Genomic DNA, 19,252 nt, shown 5'->3' with positions numbered 1-19,252 from the left:
AGCAGCTTAAATATACATGTAGCTATAATGGGAGAACTATTCTCGACTAGCACTTGTGCTAACTTTTGGTTCCCCCGTTAACAACATTATCTTCTGTTTTTCTATTTTTTTTTTCAGAACCTTTGTCTATGCGTATTTCTACATTACATACTTATTCATACTCTTTGCCTTTTCAGTGATAAATGTATCACAACGAAACTAAATTTATTATACCACATGTATTCTAATGTAAGATAAATATAAGTATGTAAGATATATGCTTGCATAGCTGTAAGAACCTTGTACAAAATCATTGTATTCTCATAAAAAAAATCATGTTATTGTATCTTACCCTATGGAATTTCATGTTATCATATTCACATGTATGTTGCTAATAAACTCAACTCAACTCAACTCAATATTTTCACTGGTTAAACCAAAACTTTGAAAATAAAGTGATCGGTCTTAGGTGATATATATATATATATATAATATATATATATATATATATATATATATATATATATATATATATATATATATATATATATATATATATATAGATAAATAGACAGATAGATAGATAGATAGATAGATAGATGTACAACACACACACACACACACACACACACACACACACAAATACACACACCATTTATCTGTCATAGCACTCAAAAAGAAGACGAGAGTGTCAATTCATTTCAATCACAGTTATTAGCGGGAATGGGGTATTCCCCTTCCGAGGAGAGAACTTCGTACAAAATTTTCGTACAAAACTACAAAAGCAAGAAATCTCGTTTTTTAAAGAGCATTTTGACGTGGTTTGAGAGCCTTATGACAGAAACAGAATCATTCCAAATTTACATGGTACTTGATTTCAGGCAACATAATTTCTTATATTTCAGATTCAGAGAGTGCCACATTTGACCTGATTACTCATTATACTCATGTTACTGATTAAAAATCTGAAATGAATATGCTTGCAATGTACATTAAAGCATGATACACCTCTTTAGTAGGCAGGTTTCTATATATCAGCGATGCTACATGATTATGATAACATGTCAAATGAATGTGTAGGAATGTCATATAATTACATACACTATCGTATGTATATATGAACACATGCATATACAGGGTCTGTGTATTATGTAAACTAAAAAAAAAAAAAAAAAAAAAAAAAAAAAAAAAAACGAAAATTAAAAGAGGTTCGTTATTCTGAAGGGTCGTTAATCCAAAAACAAAATAAGGCTCGTAGTTACGAAGGTTTATTAGTCCCTACCGTCTTTGCATTTTGGGATTAACGAACCTTATATCATTATCAGATTAACGAACCTTCAGAATAACAAACATTAACCGGCGGATATACCATGAATATAATGTCCCGGTATGGCACATTGTTCACAATTGGCATTTTGTCTTCAACAAAGCAATGTTATGTTTGGTCACATGACATAATCAGTGAGCAGTATTTCATCAATGGAGAATACGAATATATAATAACTTATGATATATTGAAAACCCATGAAGGTATATGATTTAGTAGTCCCTTCTTCAAAGGTAACAAGTCATCCCCACTTCGAATGAACTGTGTACAAACAAAAGAAAAGATGATAAAAAAAAAAAATGTTGATTGAGAACAATGGGTCAAACTGTGACACTGCATGGTGCCTGGAATATGTAAACAACAAACAGCAAAACTAGATGAACATTTATTGTAGATTTAAGTGAAAGCGCTTGTATTTCTTAAAAAGATATACTTGAGAATATAAAACAAATATGCACTATTTTCAGCCTCTGGTAAAATTATGGATTCCCTCGGTGACAGACACTTTTTGCACTTTTTTTCTTCTGGCTGGTCCCTCAAACACACACACACACACATACACATAGAGGATGACTCATTATGGCGATGTAAACATGCTAATTTTTGTTAAGTAATACTATTGTATTTTTTTCCGTTACACATGAGTCATCCTTTAAAAGAAAAAGCACTATACCGGCGCTCTTACACTATACTTCACTTTACTTACTACACCATTTCTTTGATCTTATTGCATTCTGTGACGCCAAAGCAATGTAGGGCCTACTCAGTTCTAATCATCATTATAAGTTGACATCGTGGTATCGATTCACTATGAATATCTTGAATATTAGATTATGAGATAAAAAAAGAATAAGAGGAGATTAATCAATCCGCTTAAGTATTCAGCTGTCTTTTATTTGTTCATTAGGTAGGTCAATAACATATTTGTGTCCAGGTGGATGGACAAATAGTTGAATCGTTTTGCTGATAATAATAATAATAATAATACATTACATTTGTAATGCGATTAATACAATGTTTCTAAGCGCACAGGGAAAAGACGAAAGGAAAGATGAAAAATGAGGGAAAACAGACAGGTCAAAACATAAGTAAGAATAACGTGACATAAATCAAATGTGTACCAGTAATTAAACACATACAATAATTGAATTACACTCAACACATTAACTATAATGCATTAACTGATAATGCATGTATTCGATTATTCCTTTATCTATTTATTTATTTATTTATTTATCTATCTATCTATTTATCTATTTATCTATCTATCTATCTATCTATCTATCTATCTATAATCTTGATAAGAATATATAATCTCCCAAAACATACAATATATGGATATATGATCTATCTATCTATCTATCTATCTATCTATCTATCTATCTATCTATCTATCTATCTATCTATAATCTTGATAAGAATATATAATCTCCCAAAACATACAATATATGGATATATGATATAATTATATACAATAGTATACAAATTAGGAAGACAAGTATAGTCTAGAATCACGCCATATTCACAAATGAATGAATATAACTAATAAAACCAATAAAAGGTCAAATTTCTTTTTCTTGATAATCTTGATTTTTCACGCGTGGAAAGGAAATGAAATGAGGGTGGTGGATTTAGAGACAGCGAAAGAGAGAATGAGCGAGATATAGAATGGGAGGCGGTCCCATCCATTTCAAGCTTAATCGTTCACGATGGTGGTCTCCTCCATTCAATTATCTCTGTTACTACATATCTTATTGCATGTTTCCGTATAATATTATGTATACTGCGCAATACAATTGCTTATGTTTATCTATTTGTGTACTGTTATGTTATCATTTTGAATCAATGCACTTATTATCCTTTGTTTTTCTCCTTTTTGAAATTTGACTTTAATTTGTATTTGATTGAATGCAGAACTAAATGAAATCAAACAAATGGGAGGAAGTGAAGCTAATAAGCCAGTTCACAGTTCAAATCTGAGCATGTGCAGATAAAGGTCATTACAGACCTTCTCTTGAAATGGATGTACAACTGAGGTATTCGAAATCTAGATAGGGCTTCATGACAACTGTGTTATAAATGAACCAGGTACAGATTGGTATTTATAGGTGAATGTGCATTCTTTTCAACAACATTAACAAAAGCCATTCATGCATCTCTGACATGCAAATAGCCACAACCTTCATGGCTGGTTTCAATTGCTCTTCTCGAAGACTATTCCACGTTTTGCAAAGTCTATGGTTGGAGAGGTCATTGCAGACTAGTGCTAACTGTGAATTGGCTTATTGCACTGATGATTTCTAACGTGATGCACGTCATCAAATATGTACCATTAAAATATCAATAAATATTATTTCTTTTAACCTAATGCCACGTTTCAAAACAATAATTCTTGATGAATGTAGAGACGCCCCTTCCATCTCGTATGAAAGTAGTGTCCAACTCGTAGGTTATACTGTCCCCTTTTGAAGTTCATCGCGAGTCCTCATTGCGTATATGCTAGGGTTCTCCATAATACATTCCTTACGTTGCTTGCATCTGTAGCGGGTATAAGTGAGAATGACCAAAAATAAGTACCAGTAACAAAGGAAGAAAAGAACAATAATACGAAAAAAAGCAATACCATCAAGACTAAAAGGCATAAAATGTGTGGGTTTTTTTTTTAATTTTCACATTGTATCAATTTTATAAATACATGTCAGATAAGTGAGTATAATGATAATGATAAAGATAATGTTGATAACAATCACAGCATATCAAACAATCAAAACATATAATAATTTATCATATGTATCAAGTGTTTTTTTTTTCTGTAAATGAAACACGTTTGGATTCAAAAAGAAATACAGATCTACATGTCAAAATTATCGACCAATAAAATTCAGTCAATGCGAAAGTGTAATGTTATAACTTTGACTTTCACTGAAAGTCAAACAAAAACGTGATAACTGCTTTATGACACGGTTCTCTGCAGTGAGTACTAAGGAATAAATTATCCTGTACATGAATTTGCATTTTTGGATATATTGGAAACATTTCTGATTGTTATGCTCACTGCAGTTTTTTTTTTCTTTTCGTTGACGTCATCGTTTACTGATATTGTTAACATTATAAGTATTTCAGATTGTTTTTTTTTTTTCTACTAGTATCAAATGTATGTGAAAGAAAGATAGGAAAAGCACATTTGATAGCACCCTCAATATTCAGTTATTAGTACTTGTATTTTCTGGGAGCGAGCTTACGGTATACGTTTACAAATCAGGGAAGGGCGGATCAGCACAGAATGATCCAAAGTCATATTGATGCGCACAATAAACGATGTCGTTTCGACATTGATTAAAAAGTATAATGAAAAGCATCAAAATATTATAGAATAATAAACTGTTGTTATTGATGTGGACAAGACATATCTCCTAATCACTTAAATGCGCTCAGTTTCGAAGTTGCTTGAAGTCATGTCAAAACAAACATTAAAAAAATAGTAATGCGATTGTTTTTTTATATCAAATTTATATTCTTACTAGTAGCAGTAAGCGCTGACGATCCACAGAACATAACTTGTTTCATATCCCTACCTACATAGAAGGGTTACAGTCTATATTTATCCCTTACCTCCTGTACATAGTAAATCCACAGATCATAACGGCAAATGTAAGAACAATCACTGAGGCAGTAGCCAAATAAATAGGTAGTCCGACGCGGCTGATTTTACCAGGTTCTAAAAACAGGAAGAGAAATTAAGATACCCAAATAACATTGCCTATGTTGGTAGGCGTAAACACCCTTGACTCTCTATTTACGAAGCATTAATTAGGAGTGATAACAAATCGCACTCATGTTTAGGAGACTAAAGTTAGCAAATTAATGTGCTCCCAGAGTCGAGCTGTATAGGGCATGCAGCCTTCAACAATAAACCATCAACGATAACGTGTCTTTTGCGTGTATTGTCGCTTGAAAAATTATCCATTATCATAGTAAATATTCATGCAGTTACGCCAGAGGTCTAGCCTTGATAATGTTTGAAAGCAAAACTGGAACAACAGAACGGTAATGAAATTAGCCTACTTGTGTATCATTTATCTACTTACCCTCCGTTTGGCAAAACGGCCCGCTAAACTGCTCTGGGCAGGAGCAGGAACAATCTTTGAGGAGCACACCATCATTGAAGCAGACAACTCCTTGACATGGGTAGTATTCGGTGGTTCGGGGTATATGAGGAGTTGTTGATGGCAAGGGCTGTAGGGCAGCAGGGATGAATCGGCGAAATGTTGCTATGGCATTGTTAGACCACGCCCCTCTTCGACCAACCTCGTCAACCGCCCTGATGGTAATCCCGAAGGAGAACGAGTTCGCGTTCGGAATATCGGGGACACGAATGACGTACTCCTCGATCGTTCCGAATGGTTTCGGACTCAGCAGGTCGCCTTGGATGACATCAATGCTGCTGATTTCAGTCACGTCGTTAGGTGACGTCAGCAGTGATGAAGTGGACTTAGTAACCCTGATCTCATACGATGAGGCTGTTTGATAGATTAAAACAAAATATTGATTTATTTATCGGTCCTTGGAGCAGGGTCTACTATTATCGCAAGCATCGGGTATCACGAAGTTCATAATTCGACACGACACATCAGCTTTTAGAATTTCGTGATTCAATGAAACCTTATTGATCTTTGAACAAGGACACTAAAGGAGGAGATTTCAGGAGATAAACTCACTTGAACTGAATTAGATGAACATTGTTGATTATTATGGACATCGATGGATATAATATTATACAGATGGACATTTCTAATGTATTTTTTAATAAAGGAAGATCCCTCTTACTTTATATGACTTGCAAACGATTTCATGGAATTTCTCACCAATTCCAAAATCTAGGTCGTCTCCGGGAGCAGTCCACAGAAGAACCAGAGACAGAGTCTCAACTGATGTTCTCACGACGCGTAGGTCTTGGACCCTGTTTGGAGGGAACAAGTCCTGCCCCACCGTAAAATCCGGCGGAACGCTTGACACTCTGGTGGATCCGGCGGAAGATGCACGTTCAAAGATGAAGGCAGTGTCGTTGCCGACTTTGTAGGCCTCAGTATCGCCAGGTAGTCGTAGAGACACATTACCTGAAGGACCATGTCAAACAGTGAGCTTATGACTTATGTTTAATATGTGTATTATTCATAGTTTCATGGATATTGGCGTCACTGATTTGAGCAAGAGATTCTAGTGCTCATTATATTGATCAAAATTAATTCATCATTAGTTGGTTTTTTTTTTCCTCCATTTCTTTTTTTTTTTTTTTTGGGGGGGGGGGACAGAGTTGCGCTCTTCACTGTGTAAAAAAAAAAAAGATGACTTCATTGTTATTCAATATTGTTGACTTCATTACAGTTCTCCTTTAAATCAAGAATTCACACATATATTATAATTTTAGGGTTTCTGGGACGAACACTGAACTAGGGCTTTCTATAGCTCAGTCGGTAGAGCAACGGGCTAGCAATCTGGAGGTCTCGGGTTCGAATCCGGATGGAATCCCATTTTCTTTGCTCAATCTTCCACTAATAAATAATATTCATTTCTGGTCAGTTTTTCTGTGTTCGTTTGTTACATACTCAAAAAGCTGCTTTACTTCTGTGATCCCTAGCATTTATCCCCAAGTTGAATCATCCTTCGGGTTTATGCCAGGTTCAAGTATGAACGTGTGTGTCACACTCAAACACACTGCTATAAATTCTGACCATTCGAGCATTGAGAATTTAGGGTTTCTGGGACGAACACTGAACTAGGGCTTTCTATTGCTCAGTCGGTAGAGCACCGGGCTAGCAATCCGGAGGTCTCGGGTTCGAATCCCCGTGGAATCCCATTTTCTTTGCTCAATTTTCCACTAGTAGATAATATTCATTTCTGGTCAGTTTTTCTGTTTTCGTTTGTTATCACTATGCTTCGTATTTATCCATCTATTCAATTAATCATTAATTTTACAAATTAATTCTTTAAGCACTCATTCATTCTACATAGAACTATATTCTATCCCTACTCAAGCACATGGACGCTTTTGCTGCTACAAGCGCCACTGTAAGAACTCTATTACCAGCTTCCAATTCTTACACACTTACACACACATACAACCAAAGTGAAACCCTTACCGACTGAGGTGGCAGATTCGACCTGACCATCTTGGCTGATGTTGACGAAAGGTGGCGCCCTCGACCCTGAGGCTCGTTGCAGGACCTTGCCGTTCCCATCGTTTTGCGCCACAATCCTAATGCTGTAGAATCCAGCGCCGGAGAATTGTGTGAAGAAGCGGGAATAGATCCCGTCGTTTACTCTCACGTCGGCACCTACTCACGTCAAATACAAAAATAAAACAAAATTAAAAAACAAAACAAAACAAAAGGATTTTCACGGCTATATAGAAATTCAATATTGGTGGGGTATGGCAACATAATAATTTTTCATGAACCTCGCCCAATACGAGGGCAATATACTCAGTATAAACTCTATCTATTTCTTACGCTGTTGTAACTTGCTTCAGCACTGAGCACATTGATACTTCTTTCAATTTCATTGTATTGTTATCATTCGTTGTCTCGTTCATCTTCCTCCATTTGATAAAATCGACTGATTAATAATATTGTGTATTATCAAACCATAAGTGACTACATGATACCAGTAAACGGAGAAGGAAAAAAAAGTTTGCTTTCTTTCCAATACAAGGGAAACGGGAGACGACGACAACAAAATACAACAACAACAACAACAACAACAACAATAACACAGAAGAAAATCAAAGACGCTGGCACTATCTAAATCAATACAAAGGTCAGTAAATGTCAAACTAAACTAAGTAGTATAGGGTCCTACCTGCGCCGTTATCGTAGAGTGGGAGCTCAACTCTGTCATATCCTCCCGGCCTTGCGATGAGGGCTTTGACGGATGCTCCGATCACCGGTCGGTTCCCCTGACGGATCTGGGCATAGGCCCTGATCGGAGCGATAGCGTCACTGAAATCGACCATGTAGCTACTGACTTCGGCACCGAGAGTAATGACGTTGTCCGAATCGACGGCCGGTTGCGAGTAGACAGTCAGCGTGGCGTTCTGCTCTCCGGGGGAAGTGTTGTTAACCACGTAATTCCACTTCCCATCCTTTATAGTTTCGGAGGAAATTTTTTAGGAGAACATCATTAAACAAAATCAGTTTGCGATAACTTCAGTAAAAACAGGGTGATGAATCAAATGGGAAGTGAAACCATAAGGAGAGCACACAGTCAAATACTTTGATGCCAGAAAAGGGTACATAATATGTACTACGTACTGATAAAGCTTCTGTTCATGTTTTAACACGGGGATTCAACTCGTGTGATGATTGCGTTACCATGGCAACTCCTGGAATAGTGATGGTTAGCGTCTTTCTCTCGACATCATCCTTGTACCCTTCATTCCCGACAGTCATGGTGTCACCGTCTGGGGAGATGAGAGTGACTGTGGTTCCTGCAGTTTGGGGAAATATCAAAGTTGCTTGGCAATAACAAGAAAGTTTTATCACATCTCATAAGTACATCTCTGAAGTCCTCATGTTGGTTATGTAGCTGTATGTTAAGACAAGTCTTGATATTTAGCTGGAAAGAAAGTCGATGAAAACAAACAGATGCCTAACTGTCCAAAGAGATATTAAAAAAATCGCTTAGTTTGGAACCTCGTTGCATACCAAACAGCAGGTAAAAGAAAAGATAAAGAAACTCTAGGAAATAAGAAAAGAAAGAGGTGCAAATATTTACCGTCTCTTTCTGAGCCTCCTTTAAAATTTTTTTTTAATCAACTAGCATTGATTCTGCAGTATTTAAGCCTTTCAGATGAGAATGTATAAAATCGCAGGTCTGCACCACGTTGTTGGTCAGTTCTAATGTTGCACATAAACCATTTTGACGATGCCTCCGGAGCAGAATGATTACATTCTAATATTACGTCACCATATTAAGATAATGGCATTACTCTCGGGCCGTACAACAGGAAATCGAGAATTTCGTACCCAACAATATCTTGTTAACTTGATTGATGAGAAATGTTATAGGCCTAAACTCACGATGTGATGAGCATCGGTATCACCTGTGAAGTTCACTAAGCAATAGACATGGTGAGTATTCTATAAAGTATAGAGAGTGAAATAATCACCTGATGATACGCCTCTGCCCGCTGACAGGTAGGTAACAACGAATGTCGTTTGGTTGCCAACTGTAGGATCGATAGAAACCGATCCGTCTTCTGATTCATTTACCGATAATTCAAAGTCCCTAGAGGTCAACTGAAATAGGAACAGAAAGATGACTTTTTTTTTATTGTTCCTTGAACCTGGAACACCAACGTCAGGGAAAGATCTACTTCCGCACACCTAATTTCAGACAGTGGTATCAAAAATATTTAAAAATTCAACGACATTGTGTGATTCATTTTCCTTGAATAGGAACTAGGTGATCCACCCTGGAAATCAATTATCTTTTTTTTTTCTATTCCTGGTCTCCTTCACAGGAAATGACTGCTTGATTGGCAAACGATATGCCTTCCCCTCTTTTATTGCAATGTAGAATTCTCATTTGTTAACATATCAATTATATTATTATTATCGCAATGAGTGATTACTTCCATTTGAACAATTTTTGTTGCTTTTTTTTCTCAGTTTGAACATCTCGATATTTAGTTTTAAAAAATCGAGACAGAGAGCATGGAATAAAACGAGTATGTCAGTCAGATATGACAATCGAACAATATCCTGACTATGAACGACAGTGTGAACACGAAAGCAAAGCAAATGTTTCAAAATTTGGCATTGAAAGCACAAATTTATGGTTGAAACACTGCTCGCTTATAACCAAACCTCGAGCGAGCTGCGGAAGACATGCGTCACTTTACGTCCCTCGTCCCCATGGCATGATGGCGTATTGTTTTAGGGGATGTTTCATGAAAAGACATTCTGTCTGTTATGACTGTAGGTGATGCTGTATGATATACAATTACTATACAATGCTCAAATGGCAATCCAGCATTATGCATCGCCACCTCTCCGTTGACCTGATGTCCCTCCTAGACACACAATTATTCCCATAATATTGGATCACACATTAACTGTAATTACATTCTCCCACTGGTCACCTGTATAGGTTTCTGGGAGTCACCCCAGCCTTCTAAGCACCGGTCAACCGTCTGGGTAAGAGCGGTAAGAATCTCCGCCGATCCAGTATTATCCGCAATGAAATGTGCTAATCCACCTACAGATAAATGCAGGACAGAAACCTTTATTAACCTTTAACATAACTTTTGTTACAATGTGCTTGTAGTTCATCTTCATATACATGTGAATTGAGTGAATGCAGCAATACTAGTAGAATACACCATTGAAAGTTTGGGGTAAATCGGACAATCTGTTCAAAAGTTATGAATTTTCAAAGTATCTGCGCAGTCACTGCTGGATGAGAAGACTACTACAGTATACGATGTCACATGCGTAGAAAGATATCAAGGAAAATGTAAAGACAATTTCACAAAATTTTGTTTTTTGGAAAAAAAGTGAAAATTTCCTCAACTTGTCAATGGCATATGTTAAGTGTAATATTATCCAACATGCCATCTGAAAGAGGTAAGTCAAGCCTTCCATCATTATACGGATTGATTACAAATGTAAATAACCGTTCGTTATTTTGTTGTTGTTGTTTTTTTTCCGTTTTGAAGAGCCAAAAGAGTGTTTCCAGTCAAGCGGCTCTGAGTAATATGCATTAAAGTGAATGCATACATAACTATCTGACTATTTGCAAAATTTCGCATATCATGCAAGTGCAAATCTAGCAGACCTGTTTCTGCGGCTATGGTATTCAGTTCTCCGTACGCGTCTTGACCAATAGCCACCGTGTCTACGCGTACGCCATTCGTGCGCAGCTCTTCCCGGACGGGATGGTGCAGGATGTGGCGGTCATCTCCGTCGGTCATGAGTAGAATGACAGCTCCAGACAAGCTACCAGATGGATGCTTCTTGAGCACCTGTGACAGGACACAACAAAGAAGGAGCGAAACCATGAGTAGCTCCAAAAGAGCACGACGTTATTTATTCTTCTAAGATTGCGTCATCATATCACACAGTCACATCCAATGTTCATTTCATTGTGAACTAGTTTACTAGTATACGTGCCTACACGGAGTAGATAGTAAGTTCGCTAAGGCTTAGATATTTGATGTATTAATTGATCTAGGATTTGATTTTTTAATGTCTCATCTCTTTCCCCCTATTTCTGTTTCCTCTTTTTTCCCAGTTTTTTCCTTTCCTCACTTCCCGAACTCTTTGTAGTTTTAAGTTTTTCACCCATTTTCCCCTCTTCCCAGAGAAGCATCCACATAATACAAGCACAGTCTTGGGTACCTCCATTTTGGGTACCTTCACAGAATGTATAAATATGCCTAATTTTGTATTGACTACAGACACAAACATGTTATTCCTTGCTACCTGTGTATCATTTCATAAAATGCATGTCAAATTTACGTATTTCTGGACATTTTGTTTAAAAAATTGAAATAGAATAGAATAGAATAGAATAGAATAGAATAGAATAGAATAGAATAGAATAGAATAGAATAGAATAGAATAGAATAGAATAGAATAGAATAGAATAGAATAGAACAGAATAGAATAGAATAGAATAGAGCACGCATGCTCCTGCTGGCGTTGGGGCTGCGGGCCAATTCCTCTCCTTCCTCCCCCAGTCTTTCAATGAATCCTTGTAATAAAGGATATTGTCGGCTGAGAACCAGAAGGGCCCTTTTTCGGGGGGGGGGGGGTATACTGAGTTATTGGTATCGCGTTGTAGAGCTCGGTCTCTTCCGCATAATGATTTCAATTTTGAATGATTTCAATATCTAGTGAAATATTAAGAGTAAAAACCACGAGGGCGCTATTTCATCCTATATTTGGAACAACGGTTACAAATCTACGCACTTTTGATTAACCCTTTCTGTGCCAATCGAGTCAAATGTGCACAAATTACACACACACACACACACACACACACACACACACACACACACACACACACACACACACACCTATGGAAAGCATGATAGCGCGGCACGCAGAGGGTTTAATTTAGACTTTTATTTCATGAAAATGTTATTGTTTCGTTCTTATTTACGCTCGAGTCTTAAAACGCGATAGCGTCCTTCTGGTTCTCAGCTGACGATAATACATATTTTCAGCTGAGAACCAGAAGGAAAAAAGAAAAAAAAAGATGAAAAGTAACAGGTAAACTATCACAATATCCGTCACAGAATGCACCATTATGATACCATATTATGAATGGATAATGATTTATGTCTTATACACATGAAGGGCACATCATTAAATATTTTCAGTTTCCATTAGAATCATTAGATTCCATCAGTTTCCATCATAATAGCCTGTTCTCTACCATTTGTATTTAAGCCCAACAAGTTTATTCAGTTGTATTGTATAACTATGCTAATGTGATGTATCTTCATTAAAAAAAAAATCCCATGGAATACAAGAAACGAAATATGAATATATTATGCCCGCCAATAGGACTTTGTCTATAGAAACATCTGCACAAACATCACGTAGAAATCCCTCACAAAGTAAACACGTGGTTCAAAAGAATCTGTCTAGACCACCAGAAAGATCAGCTCAACTTCCTATATAGTACAATTACATAATTTGTTGTCGTTGCACCAAACAAATAGGGTCTAATGTTGAAACTTGTTTACAACTAAGGCAGCCATTGATTGTTTGATGTGGAAGGAAATGTAGCTAGCACAAATTGCATGGTAGAAGTATGTAGGGCGTAGGAGTATGAAGTTGTATATAGTACACAGAGCATAACTTGCATGTTTCTCTGCATTGTCTTTTGTTAAGCATACTAGTACTTTAGTCATGATTGACAGATGTAAGTTTGTTTGTTTGTTTGTTGTTGTTTGTTTGTTTGGTTTTTTTTTGGGGGGGGAGGGGTATATTCAAGTAATCTGAAGACGAATAGTAGAAAATCGTTAGAAAATGTATGACATGTATATTTAGATATTTAGATATATTTAGATTTTGGCGACCATGAAGTAATACACGCAACATGGGTTTGAATTATACGTATTGTTCGGACGAGATTTGGAGTTCAAAAGGGTGAACACACAGTATTGATGTGTAATCATGTGAAGATGACTTCTTAGAGACAAAAAAAAAAAGAGAGACTGCAATAGATGGGAATCTTCCTTGTGTTTACCTCCCTATTCAAAGTGTCCTTCCACGCATTATGCATCAAGTGTCTAGGCAACTAGATGCGAGTTGTCGTCCCGCCCCATTGCCAAGGCCAGCTTATTGAGGCGTACCGTAGGTATTATACACTGCCGCTCCGGCGAACCTACGATCAAGGCAACAAGAATATCTGTACCTACGCACCTTATCTAGCTCTTGTAACCTTGAGAATAATACTTGTCTTTTTGTTTTCTTGCATCGTGCTGTCAATCAACCTATAGCATAATGAAACCAATATCATGCTGACCTATTTTGTTTTGCTTTCTAAAATATAGCGGCCATGGTCGTTTCGGCCGTGTATCTTGCTATTGACTCATGTCCTCGTATATTACGCTCTGAAGATTTCTAAACCCCTCGACGGGACAGCGTGTTTTTTGATACCTGGCGGTTGTATAAATACCCACGGTCCCACAAGTCCAAATCTATGGTGATTATATTTCTGCACGGTAACTAAATCCCACAAGGGACGTTCTTCGTGTTTTGAATACAGTTGAACAGATAATTCTTCATAAATGTTTTAAAGCTATTGCTTAATACATGTTTCAGAGAACATTCATGCTGGAATGATTAATGTTCATTTTACGTAGAAACCATGGGACATCCGCGCAAATGGATCTGAAAAAAAAAAGATACAGCAGACGTATAATGTATGCACGAGTGAATTCTTCTTCTTTTTTTATCAAAACTGAGTCTCGCTTGACCTAAGTAGATATAAAGGACTTTTCTTGGTTTGTGTTTGTATTTCAACTTTGCTACTGCGCAAAACTATGCAATCTTAAAAAACCGAGTTCATGTGTGTACGAGAAAGATACATTGAGAATAGATACAATACAACCGTATATACTCTTACGAAGAATACGGAAAACGGACAATATATATATATATATATATATATATATATATATATATATATATTTTTTTTTTTTTTTTTATGTCAAAAGAAACAAGAATTATGAGATGGGTCCCGCTTTATCAATAGATATAATCGATTATACATGTCCTTACCACACAGGCTATATAATCAATTATAACTCTTCATAAAATAGTGTTGTGGTTTACCTATGGAGAGGAAGGCTTGTTTTGATTGCAGGTCCCATTAGATCAATGGTCGGATAGAAAACCCCGGTAAAAACTCAAACAAAACAAAGTTAGAGTCACCTACATAGCAAGTTTGAATAAACAAATTAGCAATGACTCATCATGCAGGTCACTGACAGGCCAAATGAATACTAGCAGGCCTAGAAGGAAACTATAATTTCCTTCCAAACGAATTAATTCAATTCAATTCAATTTAATTCAATTCAATTCAATTCAAATTCAAATGATTTTATTTCCATAAAAAGTAACACAAAGCAATAATACATAACGCTTACATGAGTACATAATATTTTAAGGAACTTTGAATCACATTAGTTCCAACAAAACATGGATTCAATATTATAATGATATCAACTCCAACTTGTTTTTGATCTTTCAGAAATAACAAAGCGTTACCCCAGTCAGTCAATCAGTGAAAGTGTTAGGAAAATTAAACAATCGGTTCAAACTTTGTTGTTGTTTTTTTAAGTTTCGGTGCCGTCATCGCTGGATAAGGAGACTACTTCACTTAATTACGACAACAATATAAAGGAGGTTCATACATATTTCCACTTTTCTAGCATAATAACAGAGCACTTGACTGATCTCTTTCAGAGTGAAAGGGAATGATTACCTTTAACACATGTCAGTAACAATGAAAAATAAAATTTTATAGAATTTTCTTTACATATTCTTTATATTGTCCATAATAACGTCAGTTAGGGTAGTAGTTTCCTTATCAAGTGATGACGGCACCAAAACTTTAAAAATTCATATACACTTTGAACGGATGTACCATCTTCCTCAAACATTTTGGCCCGAATTCACGAAGGTGGTACAAATGAAACCATGGTCTAAACCAAGGACAAAAACCATGGAGCGCCAAGTGTCACACGGAATATTTCGTTACGAAATTTGCCATTTCATCGACAAAATGACTGTTTCGTTAACGAAATTATAATTTCGTGGACGAAATGTTCATTTAGTTACAAAATGTTGTCATTTCTTTACAAACTAATCATTTCATCGACGAAATTACTGATTTTGTAGCGAAATATCCCATGCGACACTTGGCATTCCATGGTTTTTGTCCATGGTTTAAACCATGGTTTCATTTGTACCACCTTCGTGAATTCGGGCCATAGTGATGTCTTCAACTATGTATTGCTGCTTGTACTCAATCAACATTATATTCGGGCTTTGGTTTCCTTTAATTTTTCCATTTATTCTTCGCCGGGCCGTCGATAAATGGAGCGATTCTAATGATCTGCTGACCGTTTCAGCGTGCCAGAATCAATAAAAGACTTATAATACGTCGCATTCTTGACTACCCCCAACGTGGATTGGGTCTGTTTTTGAAATGCGTCAAATTGGGTGCATCCACTGATCTCTGTACTCTCGAAAAGAGATCAGTAGGCGTGTCAAACGTGAGACGCCACATCGGTGGGGTGTCGAATATTAGCTCCTTACTCTCGTGTAAAAGCACATACACACACGCACACACACATACGCACACACGCACACACACACATATTCACACAAATTCACCAGATTATCGTCGAATAATGAGAGGGACAAGGTAATGAATATGGCTATTTTACACCTCGTCACGCCATGATTTTCTTGAAAGGCTATTTTGACAGCTCTGGCAAACACCGTGACGAACGATGATGACCAAAATAGCTGGCTGCTGAGAAATATAATACTTATCTGTAAAATGTCACAATTACTGGCATGTAGAGTCAAAGGTATGGTGGTATTAGTCGGGAAGAGAGGGGGGGGGGGGCTATACACAGGACGAATTACTGTACCTCTAGTCCGTCCGGCTCACTCGTGCAACTTTGAGCATTATTGCAACCTTCATTAATTCAGACAAAGTACACCACTCCTCGATTGGAAGGTAAAATTCAGTACGTTGCATTTTGTGATGATGACTTCAATTGTTATGGGTATTATTGGAAGTATATGGGTAGAGATTTTGCCCTGGACAGCGTTGCAATGGTGACAAAGACAGTACCGATAGCTAATACATGTCCCATGTAGGGTTTTTATCATAATATATATCTTAGAACCATCTGAAGGTTGTTTTTTAATCTTTTACAACGGCAAATGGGTTGTCCAGAAGACAATCGTTGTCATTCATTTTAATTCATTTCATTTCCTTCCCCTTAAAACCAAAATCAATCTTATGCCATAGCTTTATCGAATACAAGAATACGAGTGTAATTCAGGAGGTATGTCACCATATAAATATCTCATTACTACTCTGATAAACATCTGTACCCTCCACAAAAGAAACGTAATTCCAATTGCTCGTACCTCTAGACCAGCCATCAGACCACAGGGGATGCAGGTGCCGCCACCCGGTATGAGGGGAAGGCTATCTCGCAGCCTCTGCCTGTCGTCATCAGAGTTCACCTGGATAAGCTCGTGTTCCTCAACGGACATCCTGTTGAAGGTGACGATCCCGACCCACGTACCTCCCGGCAGCAGGCGAGTGAAGCCCGCCGCAGCGCCGATCATCACGTCGAGTCTATTGGCCATCTAAATTTGAAAGATTGAAAAGTACTCTCATTCAACCGATGTTGATGGTGGGTTCTATAGCTAGTATTCGGCTACTGTCACGGTTGCTCCTCCCACCATTATTACTATTTCTGCTGCTGCTGCTATCTCTTCTGCATAAGGCCTGTGTCAAGTACCTGTACGTACATGTACAGAAAGCAAACACATACACCAGTGTTATGTGTGATAAATGTCACATGAAACATATCGTGTACGATAAACATAATACGTATCATTACCCATATTTCAAATCTTCAAGATGAGCTGCAAACCTTTACTTCTATACCTTCTTCAAAATGGTCACCAGTGTCTTACCCATCTCCTCTTGGTTCTATGTCATTCATGATTCCTTCCCCTCGTGAGATATCATTGTATTCATCTCTCACTGGCTTACCTCATGTCCTTCCTATACACACTGGCACTTCTCTCTACATTTCCTCGCCTCCAAGTCTTAGCGATGCTGATTTCCTTTCACTTTCCAGAAGAAAACAATATCAATGTACTTCAAGCATTAAGAGTGAAAACCGTAAGGAAAGTAGGCCTACAGGTCTGTCAACATGGGGAGCAAACCCATATGTGCAAAGAAAATGCGGTAATAGGGACAGGCGACCAAACTTACACTCATGCTACCCGATTTGTCCAGCACGAGGACTATTCGGCAACCATCGGAAGCTGTCGGCTTGTCTCGTTGAACGAAGCTGAATGTCGGCCTGATTTCCTCTCGGCTAAGTGGCACCGAGGAGGAGTTCCTGGCTGAAAGGGGAAAGAGAATATCATATATAACGGGAATCAAAATTACATATTAATTGCCATTCACGTTGAAAAAAAAAATCCCTCACGCATACACGCACACACACACGCGCGCGCGCACACACACACAAAATGTTCGACAGCATTATACTCTTATCATGTCTTAACAGAACTTCAATGTGGTCTTAAAACGAAATATAACAGTATTTTAGCATCAGAAATGGTTAGTCGTAACATAGATAGCAGAAGAATGGAAGTGTATCTGGGCCTTCATCAGGCGCGGTGGAGCACCCCAATTATCTCGCAGAAATCCATCGGCAGCCGAGCCTCATTTGCATAAAGTAAACAACATGTACTCGCGTAGTTGAGAAAAAGTAAACAACTTCTCAAGCTAATTACAATTTAAGGAAACCTATTTTCGGATTAAAATTGAGTTAGTTTGAATTTGAAAACATGTCCGAATATGCACATATAACATATTAGAGGATTTGACAATGATAAAATGTGAAATTTTAGCGAAAACCTGGCGAGCAAAATCACCAAAAATATGCCTCGAAAATCATCCTAAAATTCACGAAGTGTGATTGCGGAACCAAAGCGCCATTCGAACAAAGTACACCGAAATTTATTTATCTGCTTGCATTTTAAATTTCATACCGTAATATTCCCGGCCATGGTTGTGTCGGAAAAAAAAAAAAAAACAGAGGGTGATGTCAAAAATTACACGAACGCAAAGCGTACAGGTCGGTCCCATGTATATGTAGTCGCGTCACTGTATAGCGTTGCATGTCACAGCACACACAATGCATTGCTACATGCAGCGTGCGCGGCAGCAGCTCAGCAGTCACCGTACCGCCGTGCGACAATTGACTGCGTCACATGCAAACCAACAATGAGCACGAAATCCTGAATCTCACGTACCACGCATGCCCAATATTACGGGAAAAGAAATGACGTCATTTTCAATTGTTTCGCTGACTATAATTTTCTATTCCAAACCCTGTAGAAACAAGTTGATTTCTCAAAAAGTACAAATGGAACCAAGCGAAAACTTTCACCATATATGGATTGAGGCCTGATGAACTTATGTTGCCAATTTCGGACACATTGGAGCCCGGCCATAGTCCAGTCGGAAAAAAACAGAGAGCATGTTTTGAGAGAGGTGATTTTCAAAACGCTTTAATATCTCAAGTTTTAGTGCAGCAAATTTCATAATTTTTTCATCAAAAGGAAGGTTTTTAAAAACTTAGATAGTGTGGGAAGT

At 37.4% G+C, this 19,252-nt stretch overlaps 1 protein-coding gene across 1 annotated transcript in view; it reads right to left on the bottom strand.

Moving 5' to 3' along the window:
* Positions 1-5,577: 5,577 nt before the first annotated feature.
* Positions 5,578-19,252, bottom strand: part of LOC140232166 (calcium-activated chloride channel regulator 1-like) — a 29,833-nt gene continuing 16,158 nt past the window's right edge. Inside the window, exons 6-14 of the mRNA XM_072312308.1 lie at positions 17,858-17,991; positions 16,996-17,220; positions 11,144-11,330; positions 10,442-10,564; positions 8,677-8,792; positions 8,165-8,447; positions 7,447-7,641; positions 6,172-6,423; positions 5,578-5,627 (exon numbers count right to left, since the gene is read on the bottom strand). Of these exons, the coding sequence (XP_072168409.1) occupies positions 5,578-5,627; positions 6,172-6,423; positions 7,447-7,641; positions 8,165-8,447; positions 8,677-8,792; positions 10,442-10,564; positions 11,144-11,330; positions 16,996-17,220; positions 17,858-17,991 (1,565 nt within the window). The remainder of the gene's footprint in view (positions 5,628-6,171; positions 6,424-7,446; positions 7,642-8,164; positions 8,448-8,676; positions 8,793-10,441; positions 10,565-11,143; positions 11,331-16,995; positions 17,221-17,857; positions 17,992-19,252) is intronic.

Source organism: Diadema setosum, chromosome 8 (assembly GCF_964275005.1).
Source record: "Diadema setosum chromosome 8, eeDiaSeto1, whole genome shotgun sequence".
Lineage (NCBI taxonomy): Eukaryota > Metazoa > Echinodermata > Echinoidea > Diadematoida > Diadematidae > Diadema > Diadema setosum.
Note: the sequence above shows the minus strand (reverse complement) of the source record. Positions and strands in the feature narration are given on the sequence as shown.